This window comes from Triturus cristatus, chromosome 3_2, assembly GCF_964204655.1.
Source record: "Triturus cristatus chromosome 3_2, aTriCri1.1, whole genome shotgun sequence".
Lineage (NCBI taxonomy): Eukaryota > Metazoa > Chordata > Amphibia > Caudata > Salamandridae > Triturus > Triturus cristatus.
In genome coordinates, this window is record NC_140584.1 from 452,806,655 (window position 1) to 452,832,781 (window position 26,127).

The following is a 26,127-nucleotide window of genomic DNA, read 5'->3' on the forward strand; positions in this document are numbered from 1 at the left end:
ATCAAGGGTGCCGACCCCTGCGACGCTCCCCACCACAACCCGGCTTGGCCGCCGATGTCCCCAACATGCCTCACTGGTCGTGCCAAGATCAAGAAGATTGCCCCAACCCCAAGTCCTCGCGCTGTCCGGCCGGCAGCCGAACGATGCAACTGGGTAGTCCGTGGGGGCTGAGAAAAGGAGCACAGTGGGCCTAACCAACACGCAGGATCTTCCCTCTTCCAATGCCACTTACACCTGATTCCCCCCCTGTGGCCCGACAAGACCACCGACCCCCCAAATGGTTCAATCACTTAGAGGAGGGGGGAAGACGGAGGAGAGGGAGGCACCGGCCGCCACCGGACCACCCTCAGAGGCAATGCAGAGGTACTCATGTGTTGGGTGCCCGATTGTCCCAGGAGGCCCCCACTCCACCAGGAGCTGTTCAGGCAGAAACTGTGGCACTAAGATGGCGGCCAGCCGGCCGCATCCCGCACTCCCGATGTCTCCACCACTCAATACTGCGACCCGATCAGGCCGCCGACAGTATCAGCTCCCCCAGCTGGGGACTGGAGGACAACCGATGTTTCGGGGTGAGGCCCGCTCCCAAGCCTCAGCCGAGGCTCCCACCACTGCTGGCACAAGGCGCAACCCCTATGTGGCCGCGGCCGAGCAATGTGGCAAGGAATTCTAGGCAGTGCCGCGGCTTGGAATATGGCTGTGTCGCACGCAGGCCGCCCATGATCACTGCACCTCCGCCTGCGACCCTCCGGTCGCACCAAAAACCGGCTCCGGGGATAGTTTTCAGCAGGCAATGTTGACGGGACAGCCCAGGGACTCAGTTAAGCGCCGAAGAGGCAGGATATATTGAGGATCAGTGTGAGGCTGGATGGAGTGTGCTTAGCTCACGCCTGCCATGTTGGCCTGCCAAGCCACACCCCCCCATGCCCTTTTCGCTTTATCAATTTCCATCATGTATGCAACACTTTCCTGTTGGCCACTTTGAAACGCTTGGTAGCGCTTTTCTGCATGAATTATGGGAGCTGCCTTTTGCTTATAGGTGTCTGAGGGAGGATAAAGAAATTTTTCTGACAGGGGAGTAGTGTGATTCGACAGTGGGTCACTCTTGTGTGCAAACACGTTAAATTGCATGGCGAATGTAACGTGTCAGAGCCGAACGTAGCATGCTTTTTAAAGGGGACCCCAGTACCATACATCACACCTGTCTTTACATTGCTTACTAACGGCAGCTATCTTATTTTAAATAATCAAGATTGCTGTGGCTTGCGGGCGGTAGTCCCATACTTGGTAACACTTTCCCAGCGCGTAACTTGCAGTAGCAATGTCTTTTTCCCGCCCCGCAAGGGAGTTTGTATTCTTCACTTTGGCCTTCCATTCCGACTTTGAAAGCAGAGTTCAACAAGTTGAGCAGGCTCAAATCCCTTTTATTCCAACAGGAGGTGGCCATCACTTATGCTAGAGAAACATTCAGATTGCAGGTGGCTCAGACCACGAGTGAGATACAGTCGCTTCTTAACACTAACCTCCCACTTCATTTTGGGGAACTAATTCACCAAATATTTAATGCATCTGATACTACAGGCCTTGCACATTTTTTTAAATGTGTGGGATCTGGCCTGGTCTCTTCTTTTCAACCTATATTCGGGGTAATACCAGCTTTATTCATTCTATATTTTCCAGCGTTTTCAGAGGTTTCTTCTTCATATTGGTGCTAGTAGCTGGTGTCCTGCTTCTCCTATTTGTGCTTCATAATGGCTGCTCACTTTGTGGCTCTGCACAGGCCGGCCCACCTACAACTGTACCACAATCGCCTTTATGAGGCTTTTGGATGCTTGCCCTTTGCAACAATTGGCGTCAGTTACAACTTGTACTTTTGCTTAGCCTACTATACTTGCGTGCAACCTGTGCTACATTGCAAAAGATGTCATTTCTCCTGGGCAATGGAACTTTGCTTATCGAACACGTGGTGTCCAATCCCTGATTTCAGCTGGTTGATGGGTCCCTTAGAGGCGCATGGTGAGGCTTGTTCTGTGGATGGTCAAATGTTGCTTGCAGCGTTACTTGGAATCTTGGCTCAATGGGATATTTGTGCGGGTGCACAGACTTTCCTACAACGTAGTTTCATTGAATATCATGCAAGTTTCCCATTTCTGGTTTTGGATGCTCCTACTCATGAGGAACATGATTGTTCATTCAACTTACTTAATTAGATGTCATCGCTTTTTTTTACCAATGACAAGGATGAACTGTCAGAGGGAATTGCATTTCTTTGCACACGTACCTTCATGGATTAACTGCTTAGGTCGTCACAACTCCGCTGTCTGCATTATTGATTCTTTTTTCAGAAGCTCAATGTGCCTTTAGCTTTTTCTATGAACTTTCAATTTTTTCTCCGATTTGGTTTTTATTTTTTTGGGTGAAGTTAGTCACCGGTATTTTGAACACTGCGTGACTTTTGAACTCTGTTTTTGTTCTTCTGTCTATGTCCTGCTGACTTACCAGAGGGAGGGTGTTATATGGGGTTATGAGGCCCTTTGGATACATTGTCGACATTGCTAAATTAGCATGAGTTTGCTTGCCCTATGCTTCTGCTTTTGCACACGCCTCTGCTAGAGTTTGTTTTTGCGACACTTTGCCTCGGCCCTGTACATGATAACAGATTGTTTTTCACGTTCTCAGCTTTCCCTTAAAATTCTGTCTGAACATAATGTGTAAGGTCGATCAACAATGTCTGTTCTGGTCAGTCCCTATTACCTAGACAGAACATGTTAGCAACAGCTGCAATATGGAAGAATCGTGCTTTGATATAACGTGGTTGCATGTTTTTGAAACACACTCGAAGAGAGCTGTTCCATGGAGCTGAGCTTTGCTAATCCTATGATGTAAATCTCTTTACGTTTAGGCTTTCAGGTAGGGGGTCGGCTAATAATGCCTAGAGATCTTCTGTTATATAAAATAACTTCTTACTGCTAAGGGGAGGGTGATTAGGTCTAGTAATTTTGCCTTTTTCACAGTCTTTATAAAATGACGACTCCTTTTGTATTCTATTGTATTGTAACACTGCTGATTATGCTAGCTTCATGCATTTTGCTGCTGGTCATGGTTCGCATACTGTTTGATGAATCACTATGGTCAGAATAAACATTTTGAACTTATTTAGTGACTCTGATTATTCTTATTGTGGACAAGTATGAGAGAGCGAAGCTTGTCTTGTTCCCGCGACACTGAGGTGAGTCGGAAGTGCTCGTGTTCTGGGTTGTCTAAACATTCGTAGCTTCTTTATATTTGTAGGAGACCGAATGAGACACTATTGCTAGTCGGTTGGGATGAGCGGGTGTGCAGCCTGCGATGAGGCAGTAGGCCTGTTGGGCCGGACTAGAATGGATTGGTCTGAGAACTGCTAGACTGCAGTGTGGGTGAAGGGAGCAGTCAGCACACACAGAACTCCGCGGATCGGTGCTGCTGGGTGTGCTGGGGGCCTGTTGTGCGGAAGCCAGTGATCAGCTGAGGAGGCTGCCAAGCTTATGGTCCTCGGGCTTGGAGATTGCACTGCACGTGTTGGGCCCTCTTGGAGACACGCCGGTGGTGGCAGGTGAGCAGTGAGGCATGGGTGCGCAGGGGCAGGCAATCACCGCTGGACGCTGGACGGGTCTGGGGACCAGCGGGCTGGGGTGCAGCAGGCGTACAAGATCTTGCAGGCACCACCTGTCACGGCGGAGGCCTTGTGGCAGGGTGAGGGGTGCCACCCTGGCAGACATGCCCCTGCAGGCAATGATGTGCGTTGGGTGGCATGTGACGTAGCCACCTTGTCGCCGGTGTAAATTTGGCCGTTGGAAGTGGTCGGCCACATGTGTGTAGGCCTATGGTCAGGATACGGCAGACACAAAGACACACACAGAAGGTCCGCTGTCTTGTTCTTCGCTGCCTCGATGGTAGTCCGGGGGGGTTGTTCTGGGGGTGGTGGTGGTTCTGGGGTGGTGGCGGTGGGTGTTGTGGCCCTCTTGGGTCTCCAAGCTGCATGATTAGTAGCTCCATGGCATCTGTTGGTCTTCAGATGTGGCTCTGGGCCGGGCTCCCTTTATTTTGCAGGTTTCCGTCCTACTTTAGACCAGAAAAAAGCAGGTCTTAAGTCCCTACTGCTAACGTGCCTTATGGCCTGTTTTTGGCCCACATCTCCGATCTGGCTGGTTGTTGAGAATATCGCGAAGTGGTGTTATCGCGAGTTTTTGGACGGGAACGCCTACTCTGCATATGATTAGCGTTAGTTGTCGCTGACAGCCTTGGCGATGTTTTTTAGCGCCAGCTATCGCAGGTATACTGGTGATGTCGGCTGTTAGCGCAGGCTTGTGAATAGGGCGATAAATCTATCGCCACTTTCGTGGCGGAAAACTGCCGCTAAATCGGTGATGTGTCCTTGAGAATATGCCCCATGATGTGTCTAGATGAGGAAGACCTGAACCCGCGGAGTTGATCTGAGACATATCACTGAGTGAAACTGCTCCGGGCAAGTTGTAACAGAGGGCATTGGAGGAAGGCACATTTATTTGGTCTACATGAGTCCTAGAATGTCTGAATCAACATTTCATCCATTTGAAACGGAATATCAACTTCATTTTGCCAGAACATGTGTTCCATAAAAGCAAATGCCTTGGCATCAGATTTCCCAATTACGACTTTAACCTGTATGGTTGGAATTACAGCATTTTTAAGTTTTAAGTCTAGAAAAAGTTTTGACTTTCATACCAGCCTCATGTAATCAAAACATATAATAAACAATGCATGCATATCTACATACACAGAGGGACTTCGGGCCAGCCCTCTTCATATATTGGTCTGTTGAACTGTCATCCACATATTGCTTCTACCCGCCACAACATTCAGCAAGGAAGATGGGTCAGCCCACTTCCATTATTGGTTCTTGTACTGTGAGCGACAGCATATGCCCGATAATGTGTCCATTATGCAAACAAAGAACTGCTCTCCAGTGCCAGGGCTGGTAGGCCAAAACATTTTCAATGTGTTGACATTCCATTCTACATCCTTTTTTATTTTTAGACTTCCTTTTGCATTAAAATGATGTCTTCAGATTACAGTACTTCAAAGCCAATAGTACCTTTTCTTCGTGTCAAAACGAATAATTTTCATGTGCTGTACATTAAAATTAAAAATGTTCTTAAACTTGTTCAAAGTAAACATGGCTGCTAGGAAGTACCTGCGCTGTTCTATTAAAATGATATGCTATGATTATTTTTTTAACTCAAAACTTTTGGGGAAAATTATGGCCACCACGTTTAGGTGGGAGCAGGATTTCTATTTTATGAACTTTTTATGTTTGTGGCATAAGCTTGCAATAAAAAGTAAGATCATTGGCAATAGCTTGCTAAGGTCAGTCCTATTGGCCTTACCCATGCTTGTGTTTTATTGCGATGCTTGCAGTATTTTCCTCTTTTCGCATATGAGATGATTGATTTAATAAAACACCTATTATTTTCATAGTTTGCTTGACAAGATATGTGTTTGCTTTACAGGACTGGATAGATCTGGTTATTGCTGTGTCACCACCAAAAGAGTATGACGACGAAATGTAAGTTTGTGTTATAGTAAAATATTTAAATAAGAGTACATGAATTACATTGTGAAAGGCCTTTACGTTTTTCAACCTGCTTTTTCAAAATCGTGGATTTCCCATAGGAACTGCTGTAGTTTTCCGCGCGCTCTAGGGTTCTCGGCATGGCTCCCCTTCTCTTCTACATTTCTGACGCCTGGAGGCTTCTACTTACTTTGATCACCAGCTTCAGAAATGGATTGCCTTTGGTCTCATGAATCATTAAAGGCACTGCAGGTCAGTGTTCCTGAAACGCTGATGTTTGTTAAAACTTCACCTTGCCCCCCCAGTGTTGCTTGATATTACCAAGGCTATACTCCAAGCTCGGTTTCACGGAAGAATTGCATTTCTTTCCTCAGACTGCATCCTGTTCGGAACAGGCAATGCATGTCCATGCATTATTTACTTGCCTTTACAAAACTCCACTCAGTTGTGTTTTTTCCTCAATATTTCCCTCTCCAAATTCTGCAGCAGCGGCTCCCACTGCCTGGCTCTAAGCCAGCAGGTGAAAAATAAAACGAATTTCTGTCATCGTTTTATTTGCCATTTGACGGCTCTGAGCCAATGCGCGCCGGGAGGGGCAGGGCCAAGGCATGGGAGGGGGAGGGGGAGGAGGAGAGCTATGTCTACTTCTAAGTGTGTGTGTTTGGCTGGCAGTCTGAGGTCGGCCAACCACACATGTGCACTTAGGTTTCTCCAACCCGGCTGAATTGAGCATCCGGGCAGGAGAAACTCCACAGACTCCCTGTCCTGAGCATACCATCTTTTCAGCCCACTCAGGCCAATCCTGGGCTGCTCTCATAGCATGAGATCAGTCGGGGATTGCACAAGGAGTCTGTCCCAGGGGCTGCTGGGACCAGGAAGAGCACAGGAGGCGCGATGCAGGAGGCAGCTGGCAGCTTAAGGTACGTTCTTTTTTAAATATTATTATTAACACCCCTCTCCACCCCACGCTCCCCTCCACGTGTTCCCTCAGCCTGCCCCACCAACCCATTGTTTGTGGCAGTTGCAACTGAATTTCTATGTCCCAGTGGTTGCCACTGAATTTCTATGTCCCAGTTTGCATATTTGCATATTCGTGCTATTCAGAACCATATGATGGGGAAGATTTACTAATATGTCACATAGTTCGGGGGCAAAGGTTTCTGCTGTGATACCCTGTGCTGACACATTTTTTTGCTGTCTAGCCCAGTGGTCGAAGTGGGCGGGTTCGGCAGGAATGGCGTGCCCCTACTTTAATTTATTAGGTTCCGTTCCCCTACTTTTTTATTTTAAACATGTATCCCAGGACGCCTGAAATCGTCAAGGCCTATAGATATGGCTTGGCATTCGGAGAGGGGTGGGGTCAGCAGAGATGGAAATGGACTCTGTCTTTTCTTTCTTGCCCAGAGAAGACAACAACAGTGTCCACTTCTGCTCTGTCGCTCTCAGCTGCCCCTCCCTTCTTCCTCTTATTCCCTCTCTTTCTGTCTCGCTCCTCCTCACTCTCTGAAAACCGTGACTTCAAGAAACTGGTATTACCCTGACTGTCCTCCTTTCGTTTATTTGTGCCCCAGTGATATGGATCCAAAACAGAAAAAAACTTTTGTTGGAAACGTCGTCTTTTTCTGAAATGTTCAATTTCAAAGTGCAGCCTCGAGATGGAGAAAAATAAAACATTCAAAATATGAAAAATAAATAAATACATAACTACAGCAAGATAGAGCGGTCGGAAAGTGGCCAGATGGATTTTATTCATACCCAAACACATTAGCGCCACTTTACAGTGTTTGCCAGTGAAGCGCTACTTTTATGTTCTCGTCTCTCTTTGAATAACATTGTTTTCCCTGGGTGGGAAAGTGCACCATTCCTGGAGGTACTGAAATGCCTGCTTGATGGGTGGATTGGAAAACAAAATGAGTACAGTGGCTGTGTGTTCACAAATGTCGTCTTTTTAACCCCTTCCCCGCTCATGACGGAACCGTTCCGTCATGAGCCACGGTTGCCGTGTGCTCATGACGGAACGGTTCCGTCATGACACGACCGTTGGCGGCCGCTCCGCCTACACGGCGCTGTTTCCCCGCCTGTGCGGGGGGACAACGCAAATGGGCGGAGTCATGACGGAACCGTTCCGTCATGAGCACAGCTCAACCGTGGCTCATGACGGAGCGGCTCCGTCATGAGCACAGGCCCACCGCGCTGCCCCCCTGCCCCCCCCAGCGCTGCAGCGGAATGTCCGCAGCAGCGAAGGGGTTAAACCATACTGTTTACGTATTGTAAGGATATAAGCAATGGGCATTGAAACGGGTCCCTTCTGGGCCCTGTAGTCATGTCCATAACTTTTCAGGCAAAAGCACTCGCTGATTTCTGAATAATGAGTGTAAAAGTGTTAAGGTAACCATGTTGTTCCTGCTTTCATTCACCTACTTTACTTAATCTAGCTCCCTATGAGTGTTTATTTTTTCCAGGATGTTGTTATTTTCTTTTTAGGCAGCATATTACTCTTGTCTAGTGCGTAATTTGAATTGATCTGCATCCAGGTTTTTATAAAGGGGCACAATTGGGTTGTAGTTGAAGGAAGTGCAAGTTTCTCTCAGTGGGGGAGAGGATGTGGCACTATAGTCAGAGCTGCCGAATTTGGAACTGGGGAACCAGGTTCAGCCTTCATGATCAGTCCCCCTGACCACTCTCCTGAGGGAGCACGTTCCCAATGCTAGACCTTAGAAGGCTCCTCAAGACCTTAGAAGCCCTTGTGTCTTAGCACCAGCAGGTGGACCCTAGCGGTGGGAAATGTAGGCTAACCTTGAAGACCTGTCCACCACAATCTATACTGAAGTTCACCTCCAGTCTTGCGGGCAGGTCTATGAAGCAGCACACCCTAGAGCCACAGTGACTTTGCCACTGAGGTCACAGGACCCTTGAGAAGGGCTGGCTCTATGGTGTATGACTGCACCAGGTGCTGACTTTGGGTGGGGACGTTGTGTTTGCAAGTATATTATGATTTTTAAAGCACTTGCTGCCTCCTTCCTGGCCTCTAGCAATTTTCAGCAACAATAAAAATGTAATGATGACTCCGGTGATTAATGTTCTTAGTAGAGAGAGATGGTGTTTTGTCTGGTGGAAGTTTTGACTCATGGAAAGAAAGTGCAGAGGGTTAATATGCCTGCTGCTTAGAACATGTGCACATAATGTAAATAGGTCAGTGGGTTACTACTTTTGTCAGAGACCCTTTGGTTTCTGGCAGTTAATAAGTCAAAATCCTAACATATAACAGTGAGCTATCAACTTTCATCTAAGAGCTGCATGCAAACTGCAAGTTATAAATTAGAGCGTTATGTTTTTTACCCCAAGTCTTTGGTTATCCTATTGTTGCAAAAAAAGGTCAATTTGGATAGAAATCAATATGTGTGATGCAAAGTGCTCTGACACCCTACACTAGTATTCATGGCACTGTAAATTTTCTATTTTATTATTATGACATTTTTACAGTCTAACAGCTGTATCTGCAAACATTTTTCCTTATTAGTACCAGTGTAACATACAAATGCAGCAGTGAGAAAGGTGGCCAATCAACCTTTGCAACGGGCCCTCCACTTGACAGCAGCACAAGTCACATTTTTTAGTAACTTTTGATCCGTTTGAGCCACAACTTATTAGCTAAAATCGTCAGATTATGCAGCAGATGATGTATTATGTGGAAAACATTTGCAAACTAGGGTATTTTGCCATTCATGTTTGAACTGCTCTTGTAGAAAAAGGGAGGAGAAGTGTTGATGGCAGAAACTCTATTGCCCGGAGACAACTGGCTTGTGATTCCATTTTTCAGCATATTTGAGATGTTTTGTGATTGGAAACATATTGCACTTTGTGAATGTAGTTTAATGTCAATAACTCATATTAACCTTAAATAAATATGTGTATTCATTAGTTGAATTAAATAACGTAATAGAGGGGAGGAGCCTAGCGCGCAACCAAGATGGCCGCGTAGGTGCGAGGCTCCCGAGGACCTCCGCGACCTCCTGAATTAATCCTGGCTATATCCTGTCCTTGTTGAGGGGACTGTGTCGGTGAACCCGAGCTGAGGCGCCACCCGTTTTCCGTGTTCGAATCGGACCCCGAACACCGGTGGGAGCGCCGATCGAAGGTTGCGGCCTTCTCCGCGCCGGCCCCCCGGATTGGAGTAGTGGGGCGATCCGGGGACAAAGTGAACAACAGCGGCGGGCACGGCTGGGCGACTCGCGTACCCCGCGCTTTCACTTTCACTTTTGCGCCCTCCTCGCCGCCAGCGAGGTAGGGTCGCGAAGCGGGGTGCGGTGGTGTGGTCGTGTCCAGGTGCCCGGCTGACCCGCCAGCTGTGGGACGTCCTGCGGTACAGTGGCCGCCCTCCCCCCCCCGGACCCCGTGAACTGGTTTATCGGCCCTTTCGGGGAGATTGGCACGACGGTGGGAGAGCAAGCATGTCCACCAAACAAGATGGCGACCGGGCGAAGGTGAAGACGACCCGCCGCGGCCCGGCGCACCAATCCAACAGTATGGACCGCTACACTCTCCAGAAGGGATCTCCGGAGACATCGCGCACATCCCCGGCGGGCCTGACGGAGACATCTGCCCAGCCGGTGGACCCGACCCTCCGGGACGTCATGGGCGCCATCGCAGAGATGAAGGCCTCGGTGGACCAGCGCTTCGACACCCTAGCGCAAAAAATAGACTCGGTCCTTGTGGATGTGAGCCTGGTGAGGGCCGACCTGTCTAAGACGAATGAACGGGTCGATTCCCTGACCCACACCACAACGGGCCTCGAGACGGATGTGGCGGCCCTCCAAAAGGAGGTGCGCCGGCTTGGCCAGGCGAGCGCCCTGATGGACCGGCGACTGGAGGATTCCGAGGGTCGGGCCAGGAGGAATAATGTTCGCATTGTGGGGGTGCCGGAGGGACGAGAGGCGGAGGCCGCAGACCTTTTTGTGGAAGATTTGATCCTTACCCATCTGCAGCCCCGGGGCCTGAGTAAGCTTTTTGCGGTGGAGCGTGCTCACCGGGTCCCTGGGGGCAGGCCGAAGGCCGGTGCCCCGCCGCGGCCTCTCATTGCCCGGGTCTTTAACTTTCGGGACAGGGATGCTATCCTGCAGACCTCCAGGCAACAGGGACCGGTCAAGCTTGACAACATGGATGTGCGTTTCTACCCAGACTTTACTCCGGCGGTCCAAAAGCAGAGACTGAGTTTTCTCAGTGTTAAACGTCGCCTGCGGGACCTGAACCTGAAGTACTCAATGCTCTTTCCAGCTAAGCTAAGGGTGGAAGTGGATGGTCGCACGCACTTCTTTGATCGACCCGAGGCGGCTGGGGACTGGTTGGACACTCTGCCTGATGATCGGGGCCGGGGGGGTGGGGGGGGTGCGGGCGGTGGAGAGGGCCTGCCGGATCAGAATTAAGGGGTGAATAATAGGCCCTGCTCGGGACAATACTTCTTTACCATTTCTCGATCGTGTATGTTCCCCTCCTATGGAGGTCGTACGGGGTCTGTTGGGGGCTTCCCTCCTCCTCTGGGGTACTAGTTAGTCTTTCTCTGTGGGGCGACAGGCACACTGCACTTTGGGGGGGCTGACTGGGCTCATGCAGGGGTGCAGGGAGGGGGGAGTTCTGTTGGGATGGGGGGGCGGGGGGGGTGTGTTGTTTGTTCGCACCGCAAGGCAAACCCTTTATTGTATTGCTGTTCTCGAAAGGCTCTGTGGGGGACGATTGATTGCTTCTATGTATGATGGGGGGTAGGGATTTGGCTGTGTTGTCCTGGAATGTTAACGGCCTGGGGGATCGGATTAAGCGTGGTGTGGTCCTGCAGTTCCTGAAACGTATATCGCCAGATGTTGTCTTCCTGCAGGAGACACACCTTATAGGTAACTCCTTCCATGCCATGAATCGGCGAGGCTATCGTTTGGTGGCCCACTCAGGCTTCACTTCGGGATCGCGGGGGGTGGGTATCATGATCAAGAACTCGCTCCCGTTGGAGATTGATGAGGTGCGCCATGACGAGAGGGGACGCTACACTGTCCTGGTGGGTAGAATGGAGGGTAGAGTGTTTGTTTTCATGTCAGTGTACGTCCCGCCTGGGTTACAAGCTACTACATTTGCGGACCTGGGGCGCCTCCTCCTGGACCTCCCGGGTGGCCTGCTGGTGGTGGGGGGGGACTTCAATGCGGTAGTTTCTGGGTCTATGGATCGTCACCCCCCTAGGGACCTCCCCCGGGCGCAGGCGTGGCTGTCCGGCCTTTTAGACACACTGGGCCTGGTGGATTGCTGGCGCCTAAAGAACCCTACGCAGCTGCAATACACTTTCCACTCGGGTGCCCATGGTAGCCTCTCGCGACTTGACTACATCCTGGTCCCGGCGGCCCACGCTGGGAGGGTAGGAGAGGTGTGCCATCTGGCGCGGGGTATTTCAGATCACTCCCCATTACTGTTACATTTTGATGTCTTCCCGAGGGGGGAGGGCAGGGTGGCCCCAATCAATGCATGGTACTTGCGAGACCCCACCATTCGTGCCGACTTGATCAAATCCTTACAGCGATATTTTGACGAGAATGTGGGGTCTGTCCCTTCGGCCATCTCCCTGTGGGAGGCCTTTAAGGTAGTCCTCAGAGGGGAGGCCCTCTCCTTTATCTCCCATGCCCGGAGGCGTGAGCGGGAGGAAGTAACCCGGGTGGAGGCCGAGATTGTGGAACTGGAGGGTGACCTGGGGAGCGGGGTAACGGATGCCAAGCTGCATGTTTTGCACCTCAAGCAGGCGGCCTATAGGGCCCTCGTCACGGAGGCGGCCAGGGGCCTCAGTAGAGAGCAGCAGGGACGATTGTATGATGTGGGCGATAAGGCGGGTAAATTGATTGCGTGGTTGGATAAGAGGGAGAGAGCGAGTCGTGTGGTACCTTTGATTGAGAGGATGGATGGTGCGCGTGTCACCGAGCCGGAAGCCATCGTCTCCTGCTTCGCGGATTACTTCCGCGAGGTGTACTCCCCGGTTTCCCCCTGCTCAGAGGAAGATTCCCATTCCCTGCTTCGGGACATAGCGCTGCCCTCCCTTTCGGTGGCGGACAGGGATTCGCTGGACGCTCCTCCCACCTCGGACGAAATTGCCCTGGCTATTCGCTCGGTCGCATCCGGCAAGGCCATGGGCCCTAATGGTCTCCCCATCGAGCTTTACAAGCTGCGCCCAGATGTACTAGCGCCCCACCTGCGCGCGATGTTCCTGGCGGCCCACTCGCAGGGTTCCCTCCCGCCGGACCAGCGTCTGGCCACGATCGTGGTGATACACAAGGAGGGGAGACCCCGTGAGCGGGTCACATCCTACAGGCCAATTTCGCTCTTGAACGCGGAACCCAAAATCCTCGCCAAGGTGTTGGCCAACCGGTTGGTCGGTGTGGTGGGCGACTTGGTCCACCAAGACCAATCTGGATTTATACCCCATCGCAACACGGCTCTTAATCTGCGACGCTTGCACGGGGTGCTCGCGCGTGTCCCGTTTGTGCGGGAGCCGGCCATTTTGGCATCCTTAGACGCCACCATGGCGTTTGACACGCTTGAATGGCCATACATCTGGGCGATGCTGGCGAAATTCGGATTTGGCCCGGGGTTCATTAGCTGGGTCAAATTGTTGTATTCGGGCCCATTGGCGCAGGTGGTGGTGAATGGGCGAGTCTCGGCCCCATTCGAGCTGGGGCGGGGCACGCGTCAGGGTTGCCCCTTGTCGCCGCTCCTGTTTGCACTGGCCTTGGAGCCCTTGGCGGAGTGGCTACGGTGGCACCCTTCTATCCGTGGTCTCCGCTGGACCCCTGAGTATGAGGACCGCGTGTCCCTCTACGCCGATGATATCCTTTTGTATCTCGCCTCCCCGCGCAAATCGCTGATTGTCCTGGTTGATGTTTTGCGCTCCTTCGGGCGAAACTCAGGCCTTGTCATCAACTGGGCGAAATCCTGCGTATATGTGCTTTCCGGGGAGGCTCCGGCCCTACCGCGTGACTGCCCGATCCAGATTGCCTCCCAGGGGTTCCGGTACCTGGGTATATATATCACTCTAGACCCGGAGGCCCGCTATGAGCGGAACTTGTTGCCCCCCCTCCAGCGCTTGCGAGAGGATGTCGCGCGTTGGCGGCGTCTTCCGCTTTCACCACTTGGCCGAGCGGCCTTGTTCAAGATGATGTCCTTGCCGCGCTTCCTGTACGCCCTCCAGAACACTATGGACTTGGTACCAGCGCGCTACTTCCGCGAGGTGGAGGGCCTACAGCGGCGCCTGTTCTGGGACGGGAGGCCGCGTATTGCTCTGGCCAAATTGACGCTCCCGTGGTACGATGGGGGGGTCGCCCTCCCGGACATTAAACGGTATTACTGGGCCTCCCAGCTAGCTGCAATCAATCATGGCCTTTACGGGCCCGCCTTGAACCCGGCATTTGAAATGGACAAGATGCTCCTGCCCGGTGGCGACTACAATCGAGCGCTCTACTCTGGCACGCCCGACTCCCGTCTGACGGGACCGACGCGTGTCATGGTGCGTGTATGGCACGCGGCTAATGCAGCTATGGGGTGGAAGGACCGTTTGACCCGGGCGTCACCGCTATATGCGTCTGAGAGGTTGGGCTCCCTGTGGACATCGAAGGGCTTCGAGAAGTGGGACACGATCGGAATCAGCACGGTGGGAGATCTCTGGACGAGGGGGGGTTTCAAGACTTTTGAGACGCTGCAGACGGAGTTTCAGCTGCAAGGCAGTGAGTACTTTCGATACTTACAAGTCCGCCACGCGCTGGCCTCCGTCTTCCCGGATGCTGCATCCATTCCGGAGTCTTCCCCCCTAGAGGACAGGGTGCTGGATGGCCATGTACCAGACAGCACGATCTCCCTTATATATAAAAAACTGATCAATGACAGATCGTGCCTGCTGACTGGCCTCCGCGAGGCCTGGGTTGCCGATGGGCTGGAGCTGGACGACGAGGACTGGATCTCCGCGGTGGCCTCTCCGAAGGAGGTGGCCATCCCGGCTCGCCTTCGTTTCGTCCAGCTTAAGATCCTTCACCGGGTTTACGTGACGGGGCCGAGGCTTCTACGTATGGGCTTTGCTGGTGACGGATTGTGTAAGCGCGGCTGTGGTGCTTTGGCAACTTTCATGCATATACTGTGGGAGTGCCCGAAAGTGGAGCGATTCTGGCGTGGTGTGCATGAGGTCTTGCGTGTGGTTACGCGTGTCGCACTGCTGCCTGAAGCGAGGAGATGCTTGCTGAATGTGTGGGAACCAAATGATTATTCGGTCCCGCAGACGCGGTGGGTGACTCTGGGATACATGATAGCGAAGCGTGACATTGCTCAATTGTGGGGATCCCAGAGGCCCCCGGCGGTGTTGGCCTGGAAAGAACATATGGATTGGTGTATGTTTCGTGAAAAGGTGGTGTATGTGGCGAGGGGTAAGCCTGGGGCGTGGGTGAAAATCTGGAGCCCCTGGAACGCCTACCGTGGGGGTATTTGTGAGCCGCCACTGCTACCGGCCGCCTCGCCAGCCCCATCCCCCTAGCCGACCCCCTCCCTCGGCCGTGGGCACGTGGTTCCCCAGTCCATGCTATACTCCCATTCCCCTCTTCAGAGTTTTGCTGCTGGTTAGGATCCCCCATTTACGGAGCACGTACTGTCACTTGGATCGCGGGTTGCCTTGCGGGTGTGGTTTTTTTGTGTTGTTCTGTTTGACAAAAAGAAACCGTATTGTGGGTTAGGAGTTATGTGGCCTACGCTATTGATGTCACCTGATTTGCCAATCTGCTCCGCCAAGAGACTCTCACTGTATATATATTATATGCCTTTGCTACTCTAGCGGCCGGCCGGATGGTTGTAGGCCCATACCTGTAACTTTTTATCGTGCAATAAACGGTTTTAAAAAAAAAAAAAAAAAAAAAAAAAAATAACGTAATAAGCTGTAACCGGTTAGTCAAATGGGAAACAAACACTAAAAATTGGGATATTTTGCTCTTTCTGCCACACCTCTGACCACTGACCCATTCCTGGGTTATTCCCACCCTCTGATTCCCGGCCCACAGTTCCCCTACTTTTTTTCCCCCACTTCGACCACTGGTCTAGCCCCATGCACACACCTTTGCACCATAGTGCAAATGTGTCTGAATGAGTCTAACATAGGTTTGGTACCGAAGGAACTTTCTAGTACAATATTCTCAGACACAGTTTTAAACTTTTTTCACTTTATATGTGTGCTTTACAGTACAACCCACATGCAAAGTCCCAGTCTCCAAATGTTAGTCGATAGTGCTTTCCGTCAAAAACCATGGGTGGTTGAATGGGAATTCCCATATAAAACTCATGGGACACCCCAAGACACACAGTAGTGCAAAGAACTACTTTGGATCACTTTAGGCCATTTTTCCAGCTCTAGAAAGTAAATCCAAAACAACACTTTGGGGCTGATTACGATGGCGGTCAGACGAGCGTCCTACCGCCATTGTTTCAGTGTCGGGACCGTCCAACAAGTAGGAAGCAGTCCCGATCTCCGAATTACGATCTGAACGCCGTGCAGGCAGCTGGAAACATGCCTTTTTGCATCGATGCTTGTGCCCCCAAACTCTCTCTCCATCTGCTTTTTCATTGCGTTAGGACCGCCATAAAAAGGCAGAGGGAAAGGGGCATCGTAATCCTGATGGCGTTGCCTGCTCAGGCACCACCGCCATTCAGGGATTACTTGTCCGACTGCCGCAGTGGCGGGATCTCCAATCCTGTCAGAGGCGGCAGTCTTTGCCCCTGCATGCAGCGCTCCGATTGCTGGCATGGTAATCCGGCGGTCAGACCGCAGCCCTGGATGATGGGAGGAACGCCACTGACGAACCTGTAAGTGGCAGTCCGTGCACCGTTGTAAACAGGCACTTTGTATCACTGTGCATAATTTTTCTGTGATTATTTTTTTTGTTGCTGTTATATGTTCTGTTTTTGCACCTCACTCATTCATACGTATACTATCACATACTTACTCTCTTATACAATCACTGATACAAGCATGCACTCCATACAGCCACTCTCACAATCACTCACTCTCACATATAGTCATTTATATACTCCAACACTCACATATACTGTCTTTCACATATGCAGGTACTCACACATGTACCACTGAGATATCCATTCACTCACCAACACACCCTTACACACACTCACCCACCCATACAGCCCTTCACATATGCACTCTTGAACCCATCCACCCAGTAAATCACCCACTCACACATTTATGCAGAGTCACACACCCCCCATCCACCCACACAGACACTAAGGCACCCATACAGATAAACAGACAACCAATCAATAAACCATATAGACACTCATGTAGCTACTCACCAACCCATGAAGCCGCTTACACACCAACTGACAGACTGATCCAGACATTCACACAGTTTAGTCACTAACCTATGCATTCAGTAATACACGTTTAATCACTCACATATACAGTCAGTCACGCACCTACTAAATCATCCATTCAGACACTTATTCACCCACTCATTCTTCAATACACCTTGGCATATATATATATATATGTATAAAACATATTTAAACTTTACAGAAACACACAGTTACTGGATGATGTCATCAGTAATGTCATCAGGGAATCTGAAATGTCATCAGTGATGTCATTGACCATGTTAGTAATGATGGAATATGTGACGTCATCAGCAGTGCATTGCAGGGGCACAAGTTATAGTTAGCTAAACTAACTATAACAGCCGAATTTCTCTGGTTTTGTACGAGTTAAATGTCCAACTAACTATAACATCCCTGAAACCTATGTTTTTTTCAGTGAATTTCAAAGGTTTTTTAAATCTTAATTTCCAACTATAATGTCCCTGAAACCTGTGTTTTTTTTCAGTAAATTTCAAAGGTTTTTTAAAATGCTAATTTCTAACTATAACATCCCTGAAACCTGTGGTTTTTTCAGTGAATTTCTAAGGTTTTTTAAATGCTAATTTCTAACTATGCCTACAGAGGTAGGACATGTGCAGAAAGAGGAAGAAAGGTGCAGAAAAAAGCAAGAGAAATGCAAAAAGAGGCAACAGAAGTCCAGAAAGAAGAAGGAAGGTGCAGAAAGCAAGAGACATGCAGAAAGAACCAACAGAGGTGCAGAAAGAGGCCTTTTTGCAAAGTCATCCTGTGCGCTGGGTACCCCCCAACTTTTTGCTGACTGGTACTGGTGATAACTGACTCTGACTTACCCTGGGCTCTGCCTAACCAGGCCCGGAGCCAGTGCTATTCTGAAAGACACTTAGAATACAGTGAAAACACTTACATACACTAGGGTACACTGTGGGTTGGGGACCCTGTGATTGGCATGACCTCCCTTGTAAGGCCCTAGTACATAATAGGCCAGATGGATTAAAACTACCTCTAAGCACCTAGCATATAATAGAGCATGGCAGTTTAGAGGCCAGTGGTCCTTTTCTGCACTTGCATGTGTGCACTGATGAGCCTGAGGTCAGTTTAAAAGTAGCCCTGTGTGTGCAGAAAGAGGCATGGGAGGTGCAGAAAGAGGGAAGAAGGGTACAGAAAGAGGCAAGAGAGGTGCAGAAAGAAGCAAGAGAAGTACAGAAAGAAGCAACAGAGGTCCAGAAAGAGGGAAGAGGGGTGCAGAAAGAAGCAAGAGAAATGCAGAAAGATGCAACAGAGGTGCAGAAAGTAGCAAGAGAAATTCAGAAAGAGGCAGCAGAGGTGCAGAAACAGACAAAAGAGGTGCAGAAAGAGGGAACAGGGGTACAGAAAGAGAGAAGAGGGGTGCCAGAAGAGGCAAGAGAGGTGCAGAAAGAAGCAAGAGAGGTGCAGAAAGAAGCAAGAGCAGTGCAGTAAGAAACAACAGAGGTGCAGAAGGAGACAACAGGGGTACAGAAAGAGGCAAACGAAGAGCAGAAACAAGCAAAGGAGAAGCAGAAAGAGGCTAGAGGGGTGCAGAAAGAGGCAAAAGAGGTGCAGAAAGAGGAGAGAGAGGTACATACAGAGGGAAAACGGATACAGAAAGAGGCAAATGGGGTTCAGAAAAAAGCAAGAGAGGTGTAGAAAGAAACAACAGAGGTACAGATAGAAGCAAGAGCAGTGCAGAAAGAACCAACAGAGGTGCAACAAGAGGCAAGAGGGTTGCAGAAAGAGGAAAGAGAAATGCAGAAAAAAGCAAAAGTGGTGCAGAAAGATGCAAGAGGGGTGCAGAAAGAGGCAAGAGAGGAGCAGAAAGAGGCAAGAGTGGTGCAAACAGAGGCACGAGGGGTGTAGAAATTTGCAAGGGAGGTGAAGAAAGAAGAAGAGAAGTGCAGAAAGAAGCAGCAGAGGTGCAGAAAGAGGCAAGAGGGGTGCAGAAAGAAGCAAGAGAAGTGCATAAAGAAGGAACAGAAGTGCAGAAAGAGGCAATAGGGGTGCAGACAGAGTCCAGAGAGGTGCCGTAAAAGGGAAGAGGGGTACAGAAAGAAGCAACAGAGGTACAGATAGCGACAACATAACTGCAGAAAGAGGCAAGAGAGTTGCAGAAGCAGGCAAGAGATGTGCAGAAAGAGAGAAAAGAGGTGCAGAAAGAGGCAAGAGAGGTGCAGAAAGAGGGAAGAGAAGTGTAGAAAGAGGAAGAGAAGGGCAAAAAGGAAGCCACAGAGGTGCAGAAGGTGGCAAGAGAAGTGCAGAAAGAGGCAAGAGAGTTACAACAGGCAAAGGAGGTGCACAAAGAAGCAAGAGCAGTGCAGAAAGAACCAGCAGAGGTGCATATGGAGGCAAGAGGGGTGCAGAAAGAGGGCAAGAGAGGTCTAGAAATTTGCAAGAGAGGTGCAGAAAGAAGCAAGAGCAGTGCAGTACGAAACAGAGGTACAGAAGGAGGCAAGAGGGGTGAAGAAAGAGGCAAGAGCAGTGCAGAAAAAACAAGATATGTGCAGGAAAAGGGAAGAAGGGTGCAGAAAGAGAGTCGAGGGGTGCAGAAAGAAGGAAGAGAAGTGCAGAAAGAAGCAACATAGGTGCTGAAAGAGGCACGCAGGGTGCAGAAACAGGCAAGAGAAGTACAAAAAGATGCAAGAGCATTGCTGAAAGAAGCAACAGAGATGTACAAAGAAGCAAGAGAAGTGCAGTAAGAGGCAAGTGAGATGCAGAAAGAGGCAAGAGTGGTGCAGAAAGAGGGAAGACGTGTGCAAAAAGAGACAATAGGGGTGCAGAAAAAAGCAAGACAAATGCAGAAAGAAGCATGGACAGTGCAGAATGAAGCAACAGGGGTGCAGAAAGAGGCAAGCGAAGTGCAGAAAGAAGCAACAGAGGTGCAGAAGGAGGCAATAGAATTGCAGAAAGAGGCAAGAGAGTTGCAGAAACATGCAAAAGGGGTGCAGAAAGAGGTAATAGGTGGGCAGACTGAGGCAAGAGAAGTGCAGAAAGAGGGAAGAGGGGTGCCGAAACAACCAACAGAGGTGCAGAAAGAGGCAAGAGGGGTACAGAAAGAGGCAAGGGAAGTGCAGAATGAAACAAAAGAGGTGCAGAAAGAACCAACAGAGGTGTAAAAAGAGGCAAGATGGGCACCGAAAGGGTTAGGAGAGGTGCACAAAGAGGCAATAGGGGTACAGAAAGAAGGAAGAGAACTGCAGAAAGAAGCAGCAGAGGTGCTGAAAGAGGCACGAAGGGTGCATAAAGAGACACAAGAGGTACAGAAAGAAGCAACAGAGGTACAGAAAGGGGCAAGAGTGGTGCAGAAAGAGGGAAGAGAGGTTTAGAAAGAGGCATGAGAGTTTCACAAATAGGGAAGAGGGGTGCAGAAACAGACAAAAGGGGTGCAGAAAGAAGCAAGTGAGGTGCAGAAAGAGGCAAGAGAGGTGCAAAAAGAGGTAAGAGAGATGCAGAAACAGGCAAGAGAAGTGTTGAAAGAGGCAAGTGGGGTGCCGAAGGAGGCAAGAGAACTGCAGAAAGAGGCAAGAGAGTTGCAGAAAGAGGCAAGTGAGGTGCAGAAGGAGGCAAGAGAACTGCAAAAAGAGGCAAGAGAGTTGCCGAAAAAGGCAAAAGGGATGCAGAAAGAGGGATCAGGTAGGCATACTGAGGCTAGAGTGGTGCAGAAAGAGGCAAGAGGGGTGCAGAAAGAGGTAAGAGAAGTGCAGAACGATACAACAGAGGTGCAGAAAGAGGCAAGCAATGGGTAGAAAGAGGCAAGAGGTATAGAAACAGGCAGGAGAGGTGCAGAAAGAGGCAACAGGGGTGCAGAAAGAGACAAGAATGGTACAGGAAGAAGCAAGTGAGGTAGAGAAAGAGTCAACAGAGGTGTAGAAAGAGGCAAGAGAGGTACAGAAAGAGGCAAGAGAGGTGCAGAAAGTAGAAGAGATGAGCAGAAAGAGGCAAAAGAAGTGCAGAAAAAAAGAAAGTTGCAGAAAGAAGCAACAGAAATGTAGAAAGTGGCAAGAGAGGTGCAGAAAGAAGCAAGAGGGGTTTGCATACCATTAGTACCAATTTAATACCCACATTTAGCAATAAGTAACAGGTGACCATTCTAGGTTTGAAAAGGGCCTTCCACCATGCTGTAACGCTTGTTGCTGCATTTTTGGTAATGTTTGAGCTGTTTGAGCTAGAAACAAGGCTTTTGTTCTTCAAATCTGCAGATTAGGCAGCAGATGATGGATTATGTGGCTAAAGCGGAAAATGTATATTTCTGCAAAAGTCGGTGTAGCCAAACCGTCGCATAATTCCAGTGGCCCTGCTCATACCTCTGACTAGGTCCAGAAGGTTTCCTCAGTGGTTCCTTCTTTTTTTTGTCTCTTAGAATTCATAATTTAGTTTCTTTGAAAACGAGAAAGACTAAACCTGAGGTTACCACTCCACAACACAGACTACCATACCACATATTTACTCTCCATAACACATAATCCCACTCCACATAATTCCTATACACTAAATACCACATACTTTCTATCCATATAATTTCACTGCACAACATACCACATAATTCCACTGCACACAAAGGGGCAGATTTATGTTTCCTGGCGCATCCCTGCAAATCAGCAGGGATGCGCCAGGAAAGATGTGTCACGCAAGTTTACCCTTGCGCCACCACAGATGCCCGCATTTACAATGCAGCGCATCGTGGCGCAAGGATAAACAGATGTGTGACTCATCTGATGGCGTAAGGGCGGCGCATTGCTGGAGTCGTGTCGCAAGCACGACGCAACTTCAGCAATGTTTAGGGGCTGCCCATACCTAACATGCTGCGTCATGCCTTACGTCTGCTTCAAGCAGGCGCAAGGTTTTGACGGAGCAGCGTCGGAAAAGTGACTGAGTGAAATCTTGTAGATTTCACTGCGTCACTTTTCCAAGGCTTTTTCCGAAAAAAGTGACGCAACGGCGGCGTAAAAGTGGCGCAAGTCTAACATAAATCTGCCCCAAAATACATCCACTCCACTCCAAAAAACATTAGTAAAAAACGTTTTGATTTACAAAGCCAATAGCTCCAACTCTTGCAAATGCGGGACCTATTACATTACAAATGCTTCTTTAACTGGTAGTCGCGTTTGTAGAGTGGAGGAGAAAGGAGGCTGGGCCTCTAACCATAACCAGCGCTCAGGAATTCTGCTGCGTATGACTTACTGGAGGTACCAGGAGGGCTTCTTGGCCCCCAAAGTCCCTCAGGAGTAAAGGGGACTTTATCCCCCAACCAGCACTGTGCCAGGAGGCACGTTTGCAGATAGGTGGAGAAAGGGAGGGTGTGGCCTCAAAAGATCTCCTAGCAATCCCACTGTGTGGGACTTAGTGGAGGTAACAGGAGAGGTAGTTGGCCCCCAAGGACAACCTTGTGGGCCAATTACCCCTCCTATTACCTCCAGTAAGTCCCACACAGGAGCATTGCTAACTTCTCATAGAAGGCCACGCCCCCTTTCCCCACCACTCGGCAAATGCGCTCCCTGGCTCACTCTTGCATTGGGATTAAAGTCCACTTCACTGCTGGGGGTCCTTAGGGGCTAACTAGCCTACCTGTCACCTCCACTAAGCCCCGCACAGTGGGATTGCTGAGAGATGGACACAGGCCACCCCCGTTGTCCACCACTCTGCAAACGCACCTCCTGGCATGCTCTTGGTTGGGGGTTGAAGTCCCCTTGCCTTACGAGGGTCAACTGGCCCTCCTGTTACCTCCAGTAAGCCCCACACAGCTGGAATGCTGAGAGTGGTCTGAGACCACGCCCCCTTTTTACACCACTCTGCAAACATGCCGCCTGGCGCACTGCTGCTCGGGGGATCTAGTCCACTTTAGTCTTGAGGTCCTCAGGGCACAAGAGGACCTCATCGCCCCACCAGCAGTGCTCCAAGAGGTGCGTTTGCAGAGTGGTGCAAAAAGGGGCGTGGCCTCGGACCAACTCTCTGCAATCCCACTGTGTGGGGCTTACTGGAGTTACCTGGTAGGCTAGTTGGCCCCCAGGGTCCCTCAGGATTCAAGGGGACTTAATCCCCCAACTTAGAATGTGCAAGGAGGCGCGTTTACAGAGTGGTAGAGGGTGGGGGCGGAGCCTCTGGTGAGATGCTGGCTTTTCATTTTTTTGGTTTTTGTTAGAAGGGGGGCTGTGTGGTCCCCCTTCTCTTAATATTTTTGGGGCCCTGGGGACCCCATCCCCCAGGGCCTAGCCAGCCTTTTCTCTTTTTTTATTTTGGAGAGGGGCCGTGCAGCCCCCTCCTGAGGCCTTCGTTGGGCCTGGGACCCCATCCCCCAGGGCATTCCCTCATTTTTGTCTTTAAAAGAAAAACTATTATTCGGGAGGGGGGCTGCATGACCCCCTTCCCTGGGCCACTTCTGGCCCGAAGACCCATCACCCAGAGCCTGGCCAGTTTTTACTTTTAATTTTTTTATTTTGGAGGGAGGCTCTGTGGCCCCCCTCCTGAGGCCAATTATGGTCCTGGGGATCCCATCCCCCGGGGCTGGCCTTCTGTTTAAAAAATAAAAAAAAAGATTAAAGGGGAGGGGGGCCAGGCGGCCCCCCTCCCAGGCCGGGCTGGCCCTCAGGTTGGGGATCTCGGGGGGAGCCCCAATGCACCCACGGTCCCTGCCGGTTCCTCTCCTCCTGCAAGAGCCGGCATTGCTTTTGGGCAAGGGGAGCTGCTAACATGCAACTACCCTTGTCCAAAGGCAATTCTGCTTTGCTTCTTGGAAGCGAGAGCAGGTTTCCTGCTTTCGCTTCCAAGAAGCAAAGCAGTGTTTGCTATGGCAGGTAGGTGGCCGTGCTCCCACCCTGCCAAAGCAAATGGCAATGTCCTGGGGTGGGCACCCCAGGACATTGCATGAGCCGGCCCTCGGGGGTGTGGTCCCCAAGACCATCGTGGGCTCCAGGAGGGGGTTGCGTGCCCCCCTCCCAATTGATTTAAGCCCTAGGGAGGTGGTGGCCCCCAGGGCCCTGGGGGTCCGCAATGGACCCCCATGTTTAAATAATTTGTGCACTGGGGAGGTGGTGTTCGCCGGGGCACTGTGGGGGGGATCGAGACCCCCACACTTTGCTTTTCTAAGTAGCCCCGGTGAGGTGGCAGTCACTGGGGCTGCAGAGGGGCTGTGTGGCCCCCCTCCATAATGATCAATGCTCTGGGGTGGTGGTGGTCCCCAGGGCAGTGTGGGGGTTAGGAGCCCCACCACACATTTTTTTTCAAGCCCCGGGGAGGTGGCAATCCCCAGGGCTGTGGGGGGACCACATGCCCCCACACATAATAAATAAAGCCCTGGGGAGGTGGAGGTCCCCTGGGCTGCAGGGGCCCCCGCGGGCCCCCGCATATAATTTTCTCATTGCCCCCGGGACATGGTCCCCCGGGGGCTTATAGAAAACAAACAAGTTTTGGGACCCCCCTTTTTTCTCAGCCCCCACTTGACGAATAACCCCGAAACGCTCAAGACAGGAGCTGACCTGAGCAAACCATTAGTGTTGAACATTTCGCAAAGATTCGTCAAACGAGGCCAAAGATATTGGCAAAAGAAAAGGCGCTTTTTGAATAGAAAAAGGTCCTAAGTATACTACCGGTGACTGTGAGGTTGCGAGTGTGTGGTTTTAGACTTTAACATCTACATCTCCGTTCACTTTACATTAGGCGGGTCCCTCATCTACCGTCCCCCCGGTCCTGCTACTGCTTTTCTTAAAGCATGTGACGATACTATTGTTGAGCGAGTACTTCACTTCGCACACTATTTGGTTTTAGGAGATGTGAATCTTCACCTTGATCAATGTCGACTTTCTCGATTCTCTCCAATTGGCTCAACTTTCCGAATGGGTCAGTCACCCTACACACCAAGGGGGCCACATCCTGGATCCCATTTGTTCTAATTTCCCCATCCAGGTAGTCAAGCCCCTTCCTGTCTCTTGGTCAGATCACTTCCTCACCCGTTTTTCCTGGGAGGAACATTTCACCTAAGTAGAACGTTATTTTAACCTTTGGTTTTGTCTGTGAATTTCTAGGGTTTGTTTTAAACATAAAGTAATATGTTATTACCATACGTAAAGCCAACCCCTCACAGGCAACCAACCCCAAGCTGCAAGGTTGGCCTGTGTCATGCCCTGTGGCCAGGCCCCCTACCCCCACAGGCAGTTACCTACACAGTGCTCGGCATTGCCCGGTGTCCTGTTTCATTCACATTCTATGTCAGTTTTTCCATACCCAACAACACTTACAACTTACCGTCCCATTTCTCCATTGTTGGAAAGACAGGTGATTTCCATTTTAGTGCTAGTAGCTGCTTTGCTGTCGAAAGCATATTAGTTATTGGTCTGCGGTCTTTGTTAGTTAGGTATTGTGAGCTGTAGGTCTAGGAAACAATATGAAAACAGCTGGATCTGGCCACAATAGATTCCCCGCTACCGGCTTAACATGACTATGGACCTCTTTCAAAAAAATTATCAACTTAGGGCACGCTCACCAAATGTATAACTTATCTCCCGGTTGTCCACAGCCCCTCCAACAGAGACCATCAGTTGTGCCAAACATATGTTTCAACCTCTTGGGACTAACATGCTACATCATCAGGATTTTGTACATCAACTTTTACACATAGAGGGTATATGCACCCAAAGCGTTTGTCAATAGTCTAAGGGACTTTGATTAACCAGATGTTGATGCCATTTCTTCATATATGTCCAATATAGATCAAGAGTTGCCTCTGTCATGATCGCATAGATATTTAATATAAGACCTTTGAGACTGATGTTGAGTGCAAAGAGCTTTTACCACTCTGTTAGTGGCCTAGTAGCCACTTCTAAAATCCCTGTGTGTAGGGCTAATGTTGTAATTGTAAACAGCATATACAATCATTCTCACCTACTTTCAAATCTAATTTCCATTGATAGAAGGATTTTATTCCCCCCTTGAGACAGATCTTGTAGCATTCCACACCCTCCTTTTTACCATCTTTTAAGATCACACTTTGCCAGTCTCGATGAAAAATCTGAGTTGCCCATAAGCAGAGTAAATAGAGAGAGGTGTGTGGTCAATGCTCTGTTATTTAAAATGTATCAAAATATATGTTGTGGCCCCCCGTTTGTATTTGGCCGGGCCCTGGAGGATGGGGTCCCCGG

The 26,127-nt window shown here is 50.1% G+C and overlaps 1 protein-coding gene across 2 annotated transcripts in view; it reads left to right on the plus strand.

Moving 5' to 3' along the window:
• The window catches only part of USH1C (USH1 protein network component harmonin), a 739,024-nt gene that overhangs the window by 692,100 nt on the left and 20,797 nt on the right, over positions 1 to 26,127 (plus strand). For both annotated transcript variants that reach the window (XM_085648065.1, XM_085648066.1), the window contains one exon: positions 5,526 to 5,581. In XM_085648065.1, the coding sequence (XP_085504191.1) occupies positions 5,526 to 5,581 (56 nt within the window). The remainder of the gene's footprint in view (positions 1 to 5,525; positions 5,582 to 26,127) is intronic.